Source organism: Charadrius vociferus, unplaced genomic scaffold, assembly GCF_000708025.1.
Source record: "Charadrius vociferus isolate BGI_N301 unplaced genomic scaffold, ASM70802v2 scaffold1168, whole genome shotgun sequence".
Lineage (NCBI taxonomy): Eukaryota > Metazoa > Chordata > Aves > Charadriiformes > Charadriidae > Charadrius > Charadrius vociferus.
Window position 1 is genome coordinate 73,280 of NW_009661376.1, and position 11,393 is coordinate 84,672.

The window sequence follows — 11,393 nt, forward strand, 5'->3', positions numbered from 1 at the left end:
TCTTCTCCCCGGGCTGTTTTTCCCCCTGCACCCACCCGGCCAAACAAAAGACACAAGCGGTGCTTTGTGCTGCGGCCCGAGAGCCGGGTCAGGCAGGACCCATAATCCTCATCAAGGAAATTAAGCCATGCATTGATTTTTCACCAGGACGGCACCCACGAGCACGAGGCCGGCTGCGAAAGCCTTGCATAACCCACTTACGTGCTGCAGAGCCACGCTGCCCCGTCAGCCCCAGGGCCGGCCCGGCTGATGACACACAGAGGCAGCAGAAACACTGTCAAGAGGCACTGGGCCACTATGGCTTCAGGCTGCTGGCACCGCTACCAGACCTGCCTGCCACCACACCGCAGCCAGCGGCTCTCTGGGCACAGCCCTGCAATCAGAGCCACACTCCCTAATTAGCCTTTCCCGGGCAGGGAGAAGTGTTTGGCTACAGGGTGAGGCTGCAGGGCCACGGCTCGCCCACGCGCTGGGAGCAGGGCAGGCAGGGCTCGGGCAGCTCCTCACCAGCCCACGGCTGCCCCTGCCTCGCTCCGAGGGCGGCAGTGCTGGCACCAGGACAGGGACCCCCTGCCACGTCCTCTGTCCTCTCCTCAGGCACCACGCTGCACACAAAGGCCTCTCACCTTCCCTCTCCCCCACCGGGAAGAGCAGGGAGAAAGAAAAATAACTGCTTCGAGAAGCACGAGACACAAAGCAGCAAATCCTGCGAGGGCTGATCCTCGACCCCACGGCCACAAACCACTGCGGAACCGTGCAGCAGGGCGAGGTGACGCCTGTCCCCAGACAGACAAGTGTGCCCCAGTGACCAGCGCTCCTCCGGGCTCTGCAGAGCAGGGAGCACCACTCGTCTCCCTTCGCAGAGGCTTGAACACCTCTCGAGCTGCAAATATTTGGTGACTATAGCACAGTCAGAGCTGGCACCGAACTGTGAGACACACCGTCGTGTTCTACAGCCAGAAGTGAGTCAGCAGGTCAGACAACCCGGGGGTCCAGCCAGCAGGGAAGAGACCAGAGTCCAAACAAAGATGGAAAAAAAAAAAAAAAAAGAGAGAGGAATCATCTTTATTTGTGAAGTGTGTTAACAGAGTTCAATGCTACTCAGCAATAAAGTTATTAGGCTCCACTGAGCATTTGTCTGCTCTCAGGCTCCTATGTCACGCAAACATCACGATGGCTCAAGCACAAGAACACACGCCGTTAAACTGCCCCCCACAGCACCGCAGCCCCCGTTGGCTCTGCCCTGATCCCCCACTGCAGCAATTTGAGAAGAGAGACGCTAACCACCCATGAAATAAGTTAACAGCAATCATTTATCCTTATCCAGTGTCCAGCTCTGATGCTGGCTCTTGGCTGTCTGTTTAAGAGTAACTAAGCACAGCTCTGGAGGAGCTGGTGGGAATCTGCCAGATGGGGAACGGCGCTGGGTGCGGGTCCGGGTGGTGTGGGACACGCCGAGGGACGAGCCCTTCGCTCACTGCTCCCCAGGAGCCGCACCAGCAGATGTGCCTGGTGGCCCTGGCCGAGCGGCTCTCGGGACACATGGTGCTTCCACGCTAGGGAAAGGTGCAACCTCGCTCCAGGCGATGCACTGGGAAAGACAGAGAAGTGCCTTCCTAAACCCTCCGGTCAGATCGAGTCATCTCCAGGCGCAGCGTCTCCCTGACCCAGGCAAACCCCTGCTGGGAGCATGGGCCACACCAGCCACGTCCAGCGGAGCAGCACACAAGGAACATCTCGCTGCGTGTTCAGGTCTGTTATCCACAGCTCCGTCAGTGGCCTCAAACACTGCAGGCGTTTCAGAACGGCCCTCCCCAACACACTGCTCTTCCCAGAGGTGAGGAAGAACTAAGCTGTACTCCCACCCACCCCCTCTGCATCAACACGAAGAAACCTAGGACAGAGACAGCCAGTGACCTAGACTACCAGAAACAAGGGATTTACATTTACAGGTAGAAAAACCCTCCCACAACTCTTTTTTTTTTAAAAAAAAAAGTGTATTTTAGATCCTACAACTTAAGTTTCTTTAGAAAGTGAAGTAACTGAATTGCAAGGACACGCTAGAATATTTCATGGTGCTATTTTACCAAGAAATTAAAAGAAAACAAAATTGTCCAGACGAGTTCTTCATCTACACATCACCTGGCAGGAGAGAAAGAAAAGCCAGTTAGATAACCCCGTTGTACCAGTAAGGCTGCGCTGTGCTAGAGGGGGTTGATGGAGCAGTGCAGGACAAAGGCTGCCCTTCAGCAAAGCTGTGGGTAGACTCATCTCCTGCTTGAGGCCAGGGCAGGAGTTATCGGGCAGTCCTGCCTTTCCTGTGCTTTAGAGCCACACAGTGGAGTCCAACACCTCCTCCTCCCTCTCCCCTTGTCCCTCTGGGCAGAGGCCGACACATGGCTGATCCCCACACGCAGTCCCAGCGGCTTTGGCAGGTTCCTACCAGGCTACTAACGGTCTGCGCCTGAGCTTCACGGCACCGCGTTCCCCCCACCTCCCCAGATCCCGCAGTACGATGTCAGGCCAGAAGAGCCTCTGCCTGCATGGATGCTTCTGCTTCTCCCGGAGACCCTCTGCAGATGCAGATGCTGCAGCTGGGCCAGACCCCTGAGCAGCTGATAAGGAGCTCCAGGTAGGTTACAGCTAGGGACAGACACCTCAGGCGGCTGTAGGAGCCCTTTGCCGTGAGGAGGTGAAGAGCCCGGCACAGCAGCTCTTCTCAGGAATGGCACTCACCTGGCCCCTGCTCTTAGTTCGCATTTCTCTGGCGGACATTCTTGTCCTTGTGGTTCGTGGCATTGCTTTTCCTGGAAAGAGAAAAGGGGCAGTGAGGAAAGAAAAAGCACAAAGCCCCACCCTACCCACGAGTGTAATTCAGGTGCAAACAGATGGTCAAGACAAGGCAAGATGAGATTAGTTACCGGAACAGTGTCAGTTTGAGACACTGCCGCCATCCCCGGTTATATACGGTTTACACAAAGGCCACATTAAATGAACCATGGCGGGGGGGAAGTCTCCCATCCAGCGAGCCAGTGTGTTATGCCCCCACCAGCTAGATTTTATATTCAGAGCAGATTCTCTGGATGGATGTGATCCACCAGTACAAATCTGCCTAAATAGGAAAAAGCAAAGTACTTACAGAGGTGCAGAACCTCCATCATCATCTTCATTCAGGACAGCATCGAAAGAAAAGAAAGAATAGTGTCAGGGTATAAGAAGTAATCTCTGCCACCTCTTAAAACTCTGGGGAGTGCATTCCAGACAGGTTACTGGATATACTGGATGACACTGCCTGCACAGGACCCAGAAGGTCACCTCACCCACAGCGCTCCTGTTTCGCCAGGCCCTGGCGGAGCAGGGGGCTACTCCTTACCAGAACACTGCCACCCCCACCTGGGTTTTAAGCTGCTTCTTGTCTGAGCTTAGACAAGGCACAAACTTAGACATAAGCTCCTGTTACGCAGTTGCTTCTGCTGGCACAGGGTGGGCTTGGCTCACAGGATCACCAGGTTGCCACCACCCCCTCGCCAATCAGCAGCGGTCAGGGCTGGCACCTCATTAACCCTCAGGCACACCTGAGACTACCCCAGGAGGCCAAAGAAGGAGAATTACACAGGGAAGCCTCCAGGCAGTCTCTGAAGCAGCACTGCTGACTGGTAATGTCCGTTCAGCATTTGTGCCCTCTGTATCCTCCACATACCGTCCAGTCTTACCACCACCAGCATTTAAAACTGGAAAAGAGAGCCACAGATCCACCCGGTGAGACAGCAGAGCTGCCACTGGTCTCCGGGCTGCTCTCACCCCTTCAGCACCGCCAGTTCGGATGGCTCTCAGATCCCAGCAAGTAAAGGGGAATCCAAACAGGATGTTTCAGGGATGAGGCTTTAAGCATTGTCAGCAGTACGCCCTTCTTCCTCCCCGCACATTTTGTGAAATCAAAATAAAACACACTGCACACCACATTCTTGCTACACAGAGAGGCACAGCTAAGAAAACATCTCTGCCAACACGTGCCAAGCCCCAGGGCCTTTCACCAGCTCCTGCAACCTGCCCCCTTCCAAGAGAAGGCTCCCCATCATCGAGCGAGAGGTCCTCACTCTAAGCACTGGGACTGCCTTGGGCACCAACATCTGCACACAGCTGGTGAGAGGATGGATGCAGAAACACGGCTGGAACTATCTTCTACTTACCATGTGAGGTGGTGCCCAGCAGCAGAGAAGGGAAGAGCTGAAAGATAACACCAGCAAAGACATCACACCGTACACAAGCCAGACTCTCCCCACCCCAGGGAACAGGGAGCAGCCAGTTCACAACCACATACCGCGAGGAACAGCGTTTGTCTGAGCTGGCTCAGCAATGCCTTTCTGTTACCTCCTCTCACGAGGGGCAAAGCTACAAAGACTTTTGGGGAGATATAACCACTTTATACCTGGAAAGTGTAAAGCTGTGCATGTTTGTCAAACAGGTACAATGCTCTATCCTCATCCACAAGCACGTGGGAACCTGAGCTTAGAGCTCCGGCCAAGAAGCATCAGGACGCTTCAACATACACGTCCTTTCTTCATCTGTCAAAGCATCTGCTACAGCTCTGGCAGGTCAGCACTCAACATGACCTGGACCAGGCTAATGTCATCAGAAGCCAGATCACTCAACACACACAGGCTATAGTTTATTTCCTGGAAGCTGCAGCTACAATGTCCTTAAGACGACATCTGCCTTCCAGCCAAGAGTGTCAGAGGGCAAAGCATCTGCTTGTAAAACTGCCTCGAGCAGAATTCCCCCAAGCCCTGCAGTCAGGAGAGGGATATTTAGTTTTAGTCCCTCTGCCGCACCTCACACCACTCAGCCTACCTGATGTGCTGTTCCCTAGCCCAGCCAGCAGGAAGGATACCAAGCATTTACACTTCATTGTTAACTGGATCAGATAAGGGAGGGGCGGTGGGGCTAACACAATGCAGATTCTTACTGATAAGGAAAGGGAGGAGCCGATGTTTCCAGAACAGATTAAAGATAGCGCTAGGCTTTGAGGAAGTCTCTGAGAGTCAGGATGTGCGGATCTGAGGACCCAAAACAGATCCATGAACTGAACCTGAACCAAGCTAAGCCTGGTGTCACGGAGCCGCTAACAGAGTCCCCGGATTTTGAGCATCAGAAAAGCTCCACTACTTATTCAGAAATCAGCTTCTCCCGAATGTTAGCTGCTAAAGAAAACCCAGTCTTGCAGACACTCGAAGGACTCAAGCTAAGTGCAGAGGAACTGGTGAGACAAAGGGTCAGGCTGACCTGCACTGAATCTTATCTCGCCCCAGATCCAAAGCACAGTTTGCTGAAGGACTGTCAGAAACGCTGCAATTACTTGCAACTTCACGGCTAAAGTAGCATGGTAAACACTACCATGGTTTTACAAGAAGTGCCCTGAGAAGCAGCCCTCAAATGAACGCCCATCTGACAAAGAGAACATTTTGCCTTCACCCTACAAATTACTTGTTCTCCCCAGAAAGATTTAACCCCCAGCGCCTCTTACCATCAAGAACCTCATCTGGCTTCCTCCTCTTCTCATAGATGAAGATGATGGTGACAAGAACGAGGACTTCTGCCACAATACCCAGGAAGGGCCAGAGTGCTGCCAGGCGGCTGCGTACACGCAGGTTTACTACAGCGCCGCCAAAGCCATAAGAGTTGGTGGCATTGCAGTGGTAGTCACCTGTATCCTCCTCAATACTCAGTTTAAGAATGCGTAACTCCGTCTTGTTGCCACTGGACTTGATAATGTATCGACCAGAACCATTGATGATGGGCTGGAGGGAGGGAGAAAGAGAGACAGCTCTCAGGACAGTGCTGACATGAGGGGAGCTGCTCACTTACCATGCATGGTCCTACCACTACAGATATCCTCCTTGCCGTCGCACCGAGGAGGCTACTCTGACATAGCTAATTCTGCTGGGATGAGGTCCTCCACCTCTTTGCTGGGAAGTAGGGTAGGCAGGAGGGGAGAAAGAGCACCAAACCACAGCACTTACCTCTTGACCATTTTTGTACCAGACCCAAGAGCTGACAGGGGGGAAAGAGGGATTCTTGCAGGTCAGCACGCCTGTGTCCCCCTCATTCCCATGCTCAGACTTCTTGTATGGCATCACTTGGGGTGGAACTGCAGCAAGAGAAAAAGAAAACCAGACGTCTCATTATAGAAAACAGGTAGATTTGTACTCCCTGCAGTCCACCTAGCCAGAACCAGACAAAGCTACCCATAAAGCTTGACTTTTATGGGAAAGAAATAACGCATTTAAGAAATGTGTTAGAGGGTTTATTCTCTTCACTTGCCCACTGTCTGGCATTTTCAGAGAGGAAAGCACATCAAGCTGCTTCGAGAAACACTGAGATTTGTCCACCAGGTATTAACCCTCTCTCATTACTCTTGTGGGAACACATCCACAGCAGGCAGCTTATTTAATGCAAGGTCCAAGAGCTGACCCTACAGACACTTTAGCTGCCTGATAAAATGGAATTCCCTCATAGAACAAGTCTGGTAGCACGTGTGTAGCATCCCGCAGCCTTATTAATACGGGATAGAAACAGCTTTGCAAGAAGTTGAAAAGATACCAAAGCAAAGTGTTCACGAGATCACAGCTTCCCCACTGCCCTCCTCAGACCCAGAAGCAAACATACGAAGTTACCTGAAACATTCACTTGTCCTTTTATCACTGGGCTGGTTTGATAGACACATTCATAGACACCGGAGTGGTCTTCCATCTTCCCCTCAATTCTACCAAAAAACGGGATGTCAGATAAGCATTGAGCACAACTGACTTCTCCACAAACAGATACCAAACTCCAAACCCACAGAAACAGACATCTGTAAGCATCAGCGATCTCCTCCATAGGCCACTTCTCCCATTCCAGTGCCAGTATTTACGCTGCACCACGTACCTACAGTAACCCAAGTCTCCACCCCTCTCTCCCCACACATTGAGGATGGCAGAAGAGGATTTCATGTACACCAAGTCTGACACGGGTCTGCCACATCAGTGATCACCGACACCCTCGATCTTGAGCCCTGAATCTTGAACACCAGCAGCTTTCACCCCCTAACCCGAGGCACTCTTGCCACCAGGGCCTCTACAAAGGGGAAAAAAAGGTAAGACCATCTATATTAGCTAACAGCCAAGAAGAAAACCAGAGCACCAGGACGACATCACACCATCACCAGGTGCAGTGCCATATGTACACTTTGGAAGTGGCCAACTCTGTGCTCTTCCCTCTTCCATACAGATCTCAAGCTTACCAAAAAAGAATAATCACACCCCACTGAGCAAAGCCAACAGAATCTGGAGTGCAGCAAGAGAGTCCTCTAGTTAGCACAACCCAGGACATGGCCACACACATCACATAAGGCATCAGCCCTGCTATTCATCTCTAAAGGAGATGGACAAGGAGCTTAGGACAACAGATTCAGAGGACGGCTATTCTTCCCATGCAGGAGAGCCCAATGAAACACACGGCAAAGCAGTGGCAAAGCAGCACCCAGGCTGGGCTACTCTGGATTGATCCAAGCGTAAGGAGAACTCTCCCATTTTCCTTGTTGTAAGGCTGCTGCAATGAGATTTAGTGGATTATGCTGCACTGCAACAAACATCTCATTCTGGAGCTTGGTAATACCCACTCAAGGGAAGGGACAGGCAAAGTTTCAGTCCCGTGGCTGCACTGGGACAACGGGCTGTTTGTTAGTTCTGCTGTGCATGGCGCTTCCCACTTCCAAAAACCACTCAGCTAAGGAATTGAGGTCACGCGAGGGAGGCTGGGTTATAAATACTTTAATCCTTGTTCAGCTCCCTGTTGCTATGGGGAGACAGGCACGTCGGCACTGCCATACAAAAGGACATGATGCCTCTACAGCTGCTGGGTCACTGCCAGCCAGGCCTGACCGTAATCAGAAAGGAAAGCTCACTGCACTGTCACAATAAGGCCGGTGTTCCCGCTTCTGCTCAGCTGCCCCCTGCAAACAGTTTCTGAGTGTTGACCGTAACTTGCAGGCAGATTCCAACTTGTTCTGTAAGAACGGTTGGACTTTGGACAGATACATAAAGCCTAAAGGCAACAGACGCTGGAGTCTCTCATTCCACACAGGGCCTCTGGGGAGCAGGCAGCCGGTGTCCGGCGCAGGGCAGGGGTCCCTCAAAGCTCTGGGAAAACAGCTCTAGCGCGCTGCTGTCAGTGCGGGCGCAGGGCAGGCAGCAGCCCCTGTCACGGCGCACCTGACAGAGCAACAGAGCCCAGCTGAAGGCCTGCATAAAAACATGAAGCAGCAGAACTACTCTTACTAAGAGGGTATTTGTAGCATAACTTTCCCTTCCGCCTCCTTTTTGCGCCCTCATCCCCATACAGGAGAAAGCGCTGGGCCTTACCAAAACTTTATTTAGCTCATCTTATGTTCTAAAGTTTAAAAGCCTACACTCTCAGCGAGACTGCACTTAGCTTTGGGTTCAGCCAACAGGAAACAATAACAGCCTGTGGTAAAAAACCCGTCCCCTTGTGTTCAGATTCTTATCTGACCTTGATCATGACACTCACGTGTAACTGGTAAAAGCGCTCGACTCCACATCTGCTTGAAGTATCTTGTCCCCACGCATCCATTCATGACCCTTGATGTCAGGGTAAGGCGTCGTCACGTTACAGGTAAGGATCAACTTGCCAGAAACAGCAGTTACGTGACCTTTGACATCTGGACCTGCATTTGTAAATAATTTGACTGAAGTTAACATGTGGTATGGCAGAGGTCACCTGCCTGCCCAAGAGCCTTCAATGAAAAAACCCACAGCTCCTTCTCTCTATCATAGCTTTCACTTACCTTTGCAAACAGTTTCCTACCAGAACTGATGATACAAGCATAGGAGAGACCCAAAAACCAAGCGACTAGGGTCTGGCTGCACCTAGCGATAACTGATGCTGACCCTGCAGCTGCTCCCACCACCAGCAGCACCGCTGCCGTCTGCTCTGGGTAGTTTTGAGTCCCCGCTGTCCCTACAACGGGTGCAGCTCCAGCAGAGCAAAGTGCTCAATAAGCAATGGAAAAGGTCATACTGTGAAGGGCAGAGTACGGCTCTCTGCTTTTATGAGCCACTGAGCACTCACTGTGTCAACACCTCCCAGCAACTGAGCAGATTTAGACACCTCCAGGTAACGGAACTGATGGCAGTCAAGACCCTCTGCTGTGAGGGGTGGCAAACAAGACCGTGTGCAAGCAATGCGTGCATCATCCGGTGCCGCCCAAAAGATTATAGTTAGATTTACTCCAGGGTGAACACAGAGAACCGTGACTCCAGAAGGTCCTGGCCTCCATGTGCCAAGCAGCAGTCAATTATGCAACATAAGATGACTCAGGCATTTCTCCCTGGAGGAGGCAGTCCGAGAAAGCAGCTGCCGTGAGCAGCACCATTACACAGCCCTGGTGGCACTTCGCTTCCTACCCCTCTTCCCCACCTCAGCCTCTTGGAAGGAACGATTTCCGCACAGGGCTGACAGGCATTTTGCTTTTCCTCCTACCCAAAACCCGCTGGAAGAAGGTTCTGCTGGAGTTCTGTATTCCCTAGCACATTTGTGCTGAAAAGACTGCTACGCTGCTCTGCTAACTTCAGGATTCATGGCAGGATGTTAAATTCCCTCACACTGGCCCCGGTTTCTATCACTCAAAGCAGCCGCCTGTTAACTCCAGAGGTCGGCTGCCAGCTCTGCAAGGAGAGGGAGTCTGGTCACTTCCACAGGACAAGCAACTACGTCACATTCAGTGTCACACACAGACACGGCCACTTCAAAAACGGTTGCATCTCAGGAAACTCAAAGCAGGTTTTGTTCCCCACAGCTTGTATCACTAGCAAGAAAGCGAGCTTAAAGCACGACTGTTCACAGGAGCAGAAGCTGTACGAGCTGTAGGGAAGGGCCGGTTTGTCAGTGGTGGTTAGGGCAGAGTCTACCGCAGAATCAAGGCTCAATTCTGCAAGCCAGCACCGGGATTCGGAGGCACTCAGGAATAAGCGGTACGTTGCAGGTCTTTGGCTCCGGAAAAGGCGCGGGATTGCTGAAGGACGTTTTGGTTGGGAAGCCACAACCCTTTTTGAGCAGGGCCATTTCGGGTCAAGTCACGGGTGGTGGGGGAGATGACAGAGGGTGGGAGTCTCTCGGTTCTACAGCCGGGGTGGGAGGGTGAGGGGAGCTTTCGGGAGCCACAGGACACGGGTGCAGGGGTGAGCATGGCAGGAGACTCAAGACACCGGTGTCCGAGCAAGTGCCAAGGCCTCAGTGTGGCCACTCACGTTCGATGACAAAAACGTTCGCCTGGGAACGGATCCACTTGACTTTGGGGCTCTTCGACAAGTGGTTGCGGTCAGGGTCGTTGCTAGCCCGGCACTCATACATGCCCGAGTCGTCGCTTGTGAGGTTTGCGATGTAGATGGTACTGGTTGAGTGCAGGTTGTAGGTGGCGTTGATTTTGACACGGTCCTGCCGTGCACCATCCCAGAGCTGAGCATAGGTCTCATTTGGCTCGTTTCCCTCAAACCACCACTGGATCTCAGGGATAGGATTGCCAATCGCCTCGCAGTACAACTCGACGCTGTCCTGAGTCAGTCTCTTTTGAGACAGCGGTGACTTTATAAAACCAGCTATGAGTTGAAGAGGTATTAGTGCAGAGTGTTAGTGCAAAGCAAGAATTCACCCTCTACAAGCAAAAAAAAATTCAGCCACTGAGAAGAGGCCACACACAATTGTCAGATCAGTGCACTCTTCCCCTCCCTCCCCTCCACGCTCGCTGAACCCTGCCCAGCTGGGACAGGGCTGTTATTTTGAATTGTTGCATCTCCAGCCAACAACACTTCCTCCGATTCTGCCGCACAACCAGAACATACAAACCAGCACATAGTATTTGCCACTATGCAAACAAGAAACCCACAGCAGTCACGGCACGGCCCGCCTTCTGCGGGGGACAGCATTGCAGCACGACGCGCATCGGGGCAGACCAAGAGCCTGCAACGCTTCCCCCGACACTCGTCTGGTCTGCAAGCACCTTCAGTTCAGGATGAAGACAGCAACGGATTTCTATTGCAAGGGCTCATCCAGCCTCCACGGCCCCCCCCAAGGTTTTAGCATCCCCTGTGCGCTGGCAAGGTGCTCCACAGGTCTGCCAAAGCCCCCACGGCAGGTTGCGACGGAAGGCTGGCAGCAGCAGGGCAGCACAACCCCATTCGCGTGTCCCGGAGGGCAGCACCTTTCCCAGCGGCTGCAGACGGCGGCCCCAAGGCACAGACCGAGCCCCTGCTTAGTCAGCATTGGGAAGACGACGGTAATGGGAAAAGCGCTTCATTACTCCCCTCTCACCCCCAAGAGGAATGTGTCTGTTCCTC

The 11,393-nt window shown here is 52.7% G+C and overlaps 1 protein-coding gene across 1 annotated transcript in view; it reads right to left on the reverse strand.

The window, feature by feature from the left end:
- Nucleotides 1–2,749: 2,749 nt before the first annotated feature.
- Nucleotides 2,750–11,393, reverse strand: part of BSG (basigin (Ok blood group)) — a 9,396-nt gene continuing 752 nt past the window's right edge. Inside the window, exons 2-8 of the mRNA XM_009893988.1 lie at nucleotides 10,308–10,655; nucleotides 8,569–8,725; nucleotides 6,675–6,763; nucleotides 6,021–6,148; nucleotides 5,525–5,798; nucleotides 3,140–3,164; nucleotides 2,750–2,807 (exon numbers count right to left, since the gene is read on the reverse strand). Coding sequence (XP_009892290.1) covers nucleotides 2,750–2,807; nucleotides 3,140–3,164; nucleotides 5,525–5,798; nucleotides 6,021–6,148; nucleotides 6,675–6,763; nucleotides 8,569–8,725; nucleotides 10,308–10,655 — 1,079 coding nt within the window. The remainder of the gene's footprint in view (nucleotides 2,808–3,139; nucleotides 3,165–5,524; nucleotides 5,799–6,020; nucleotides 6,149–6,674; nucleotides 6,764–8,568; nucleotides 8,726–10,307; nucleotides 10,656–11,393) is intronic.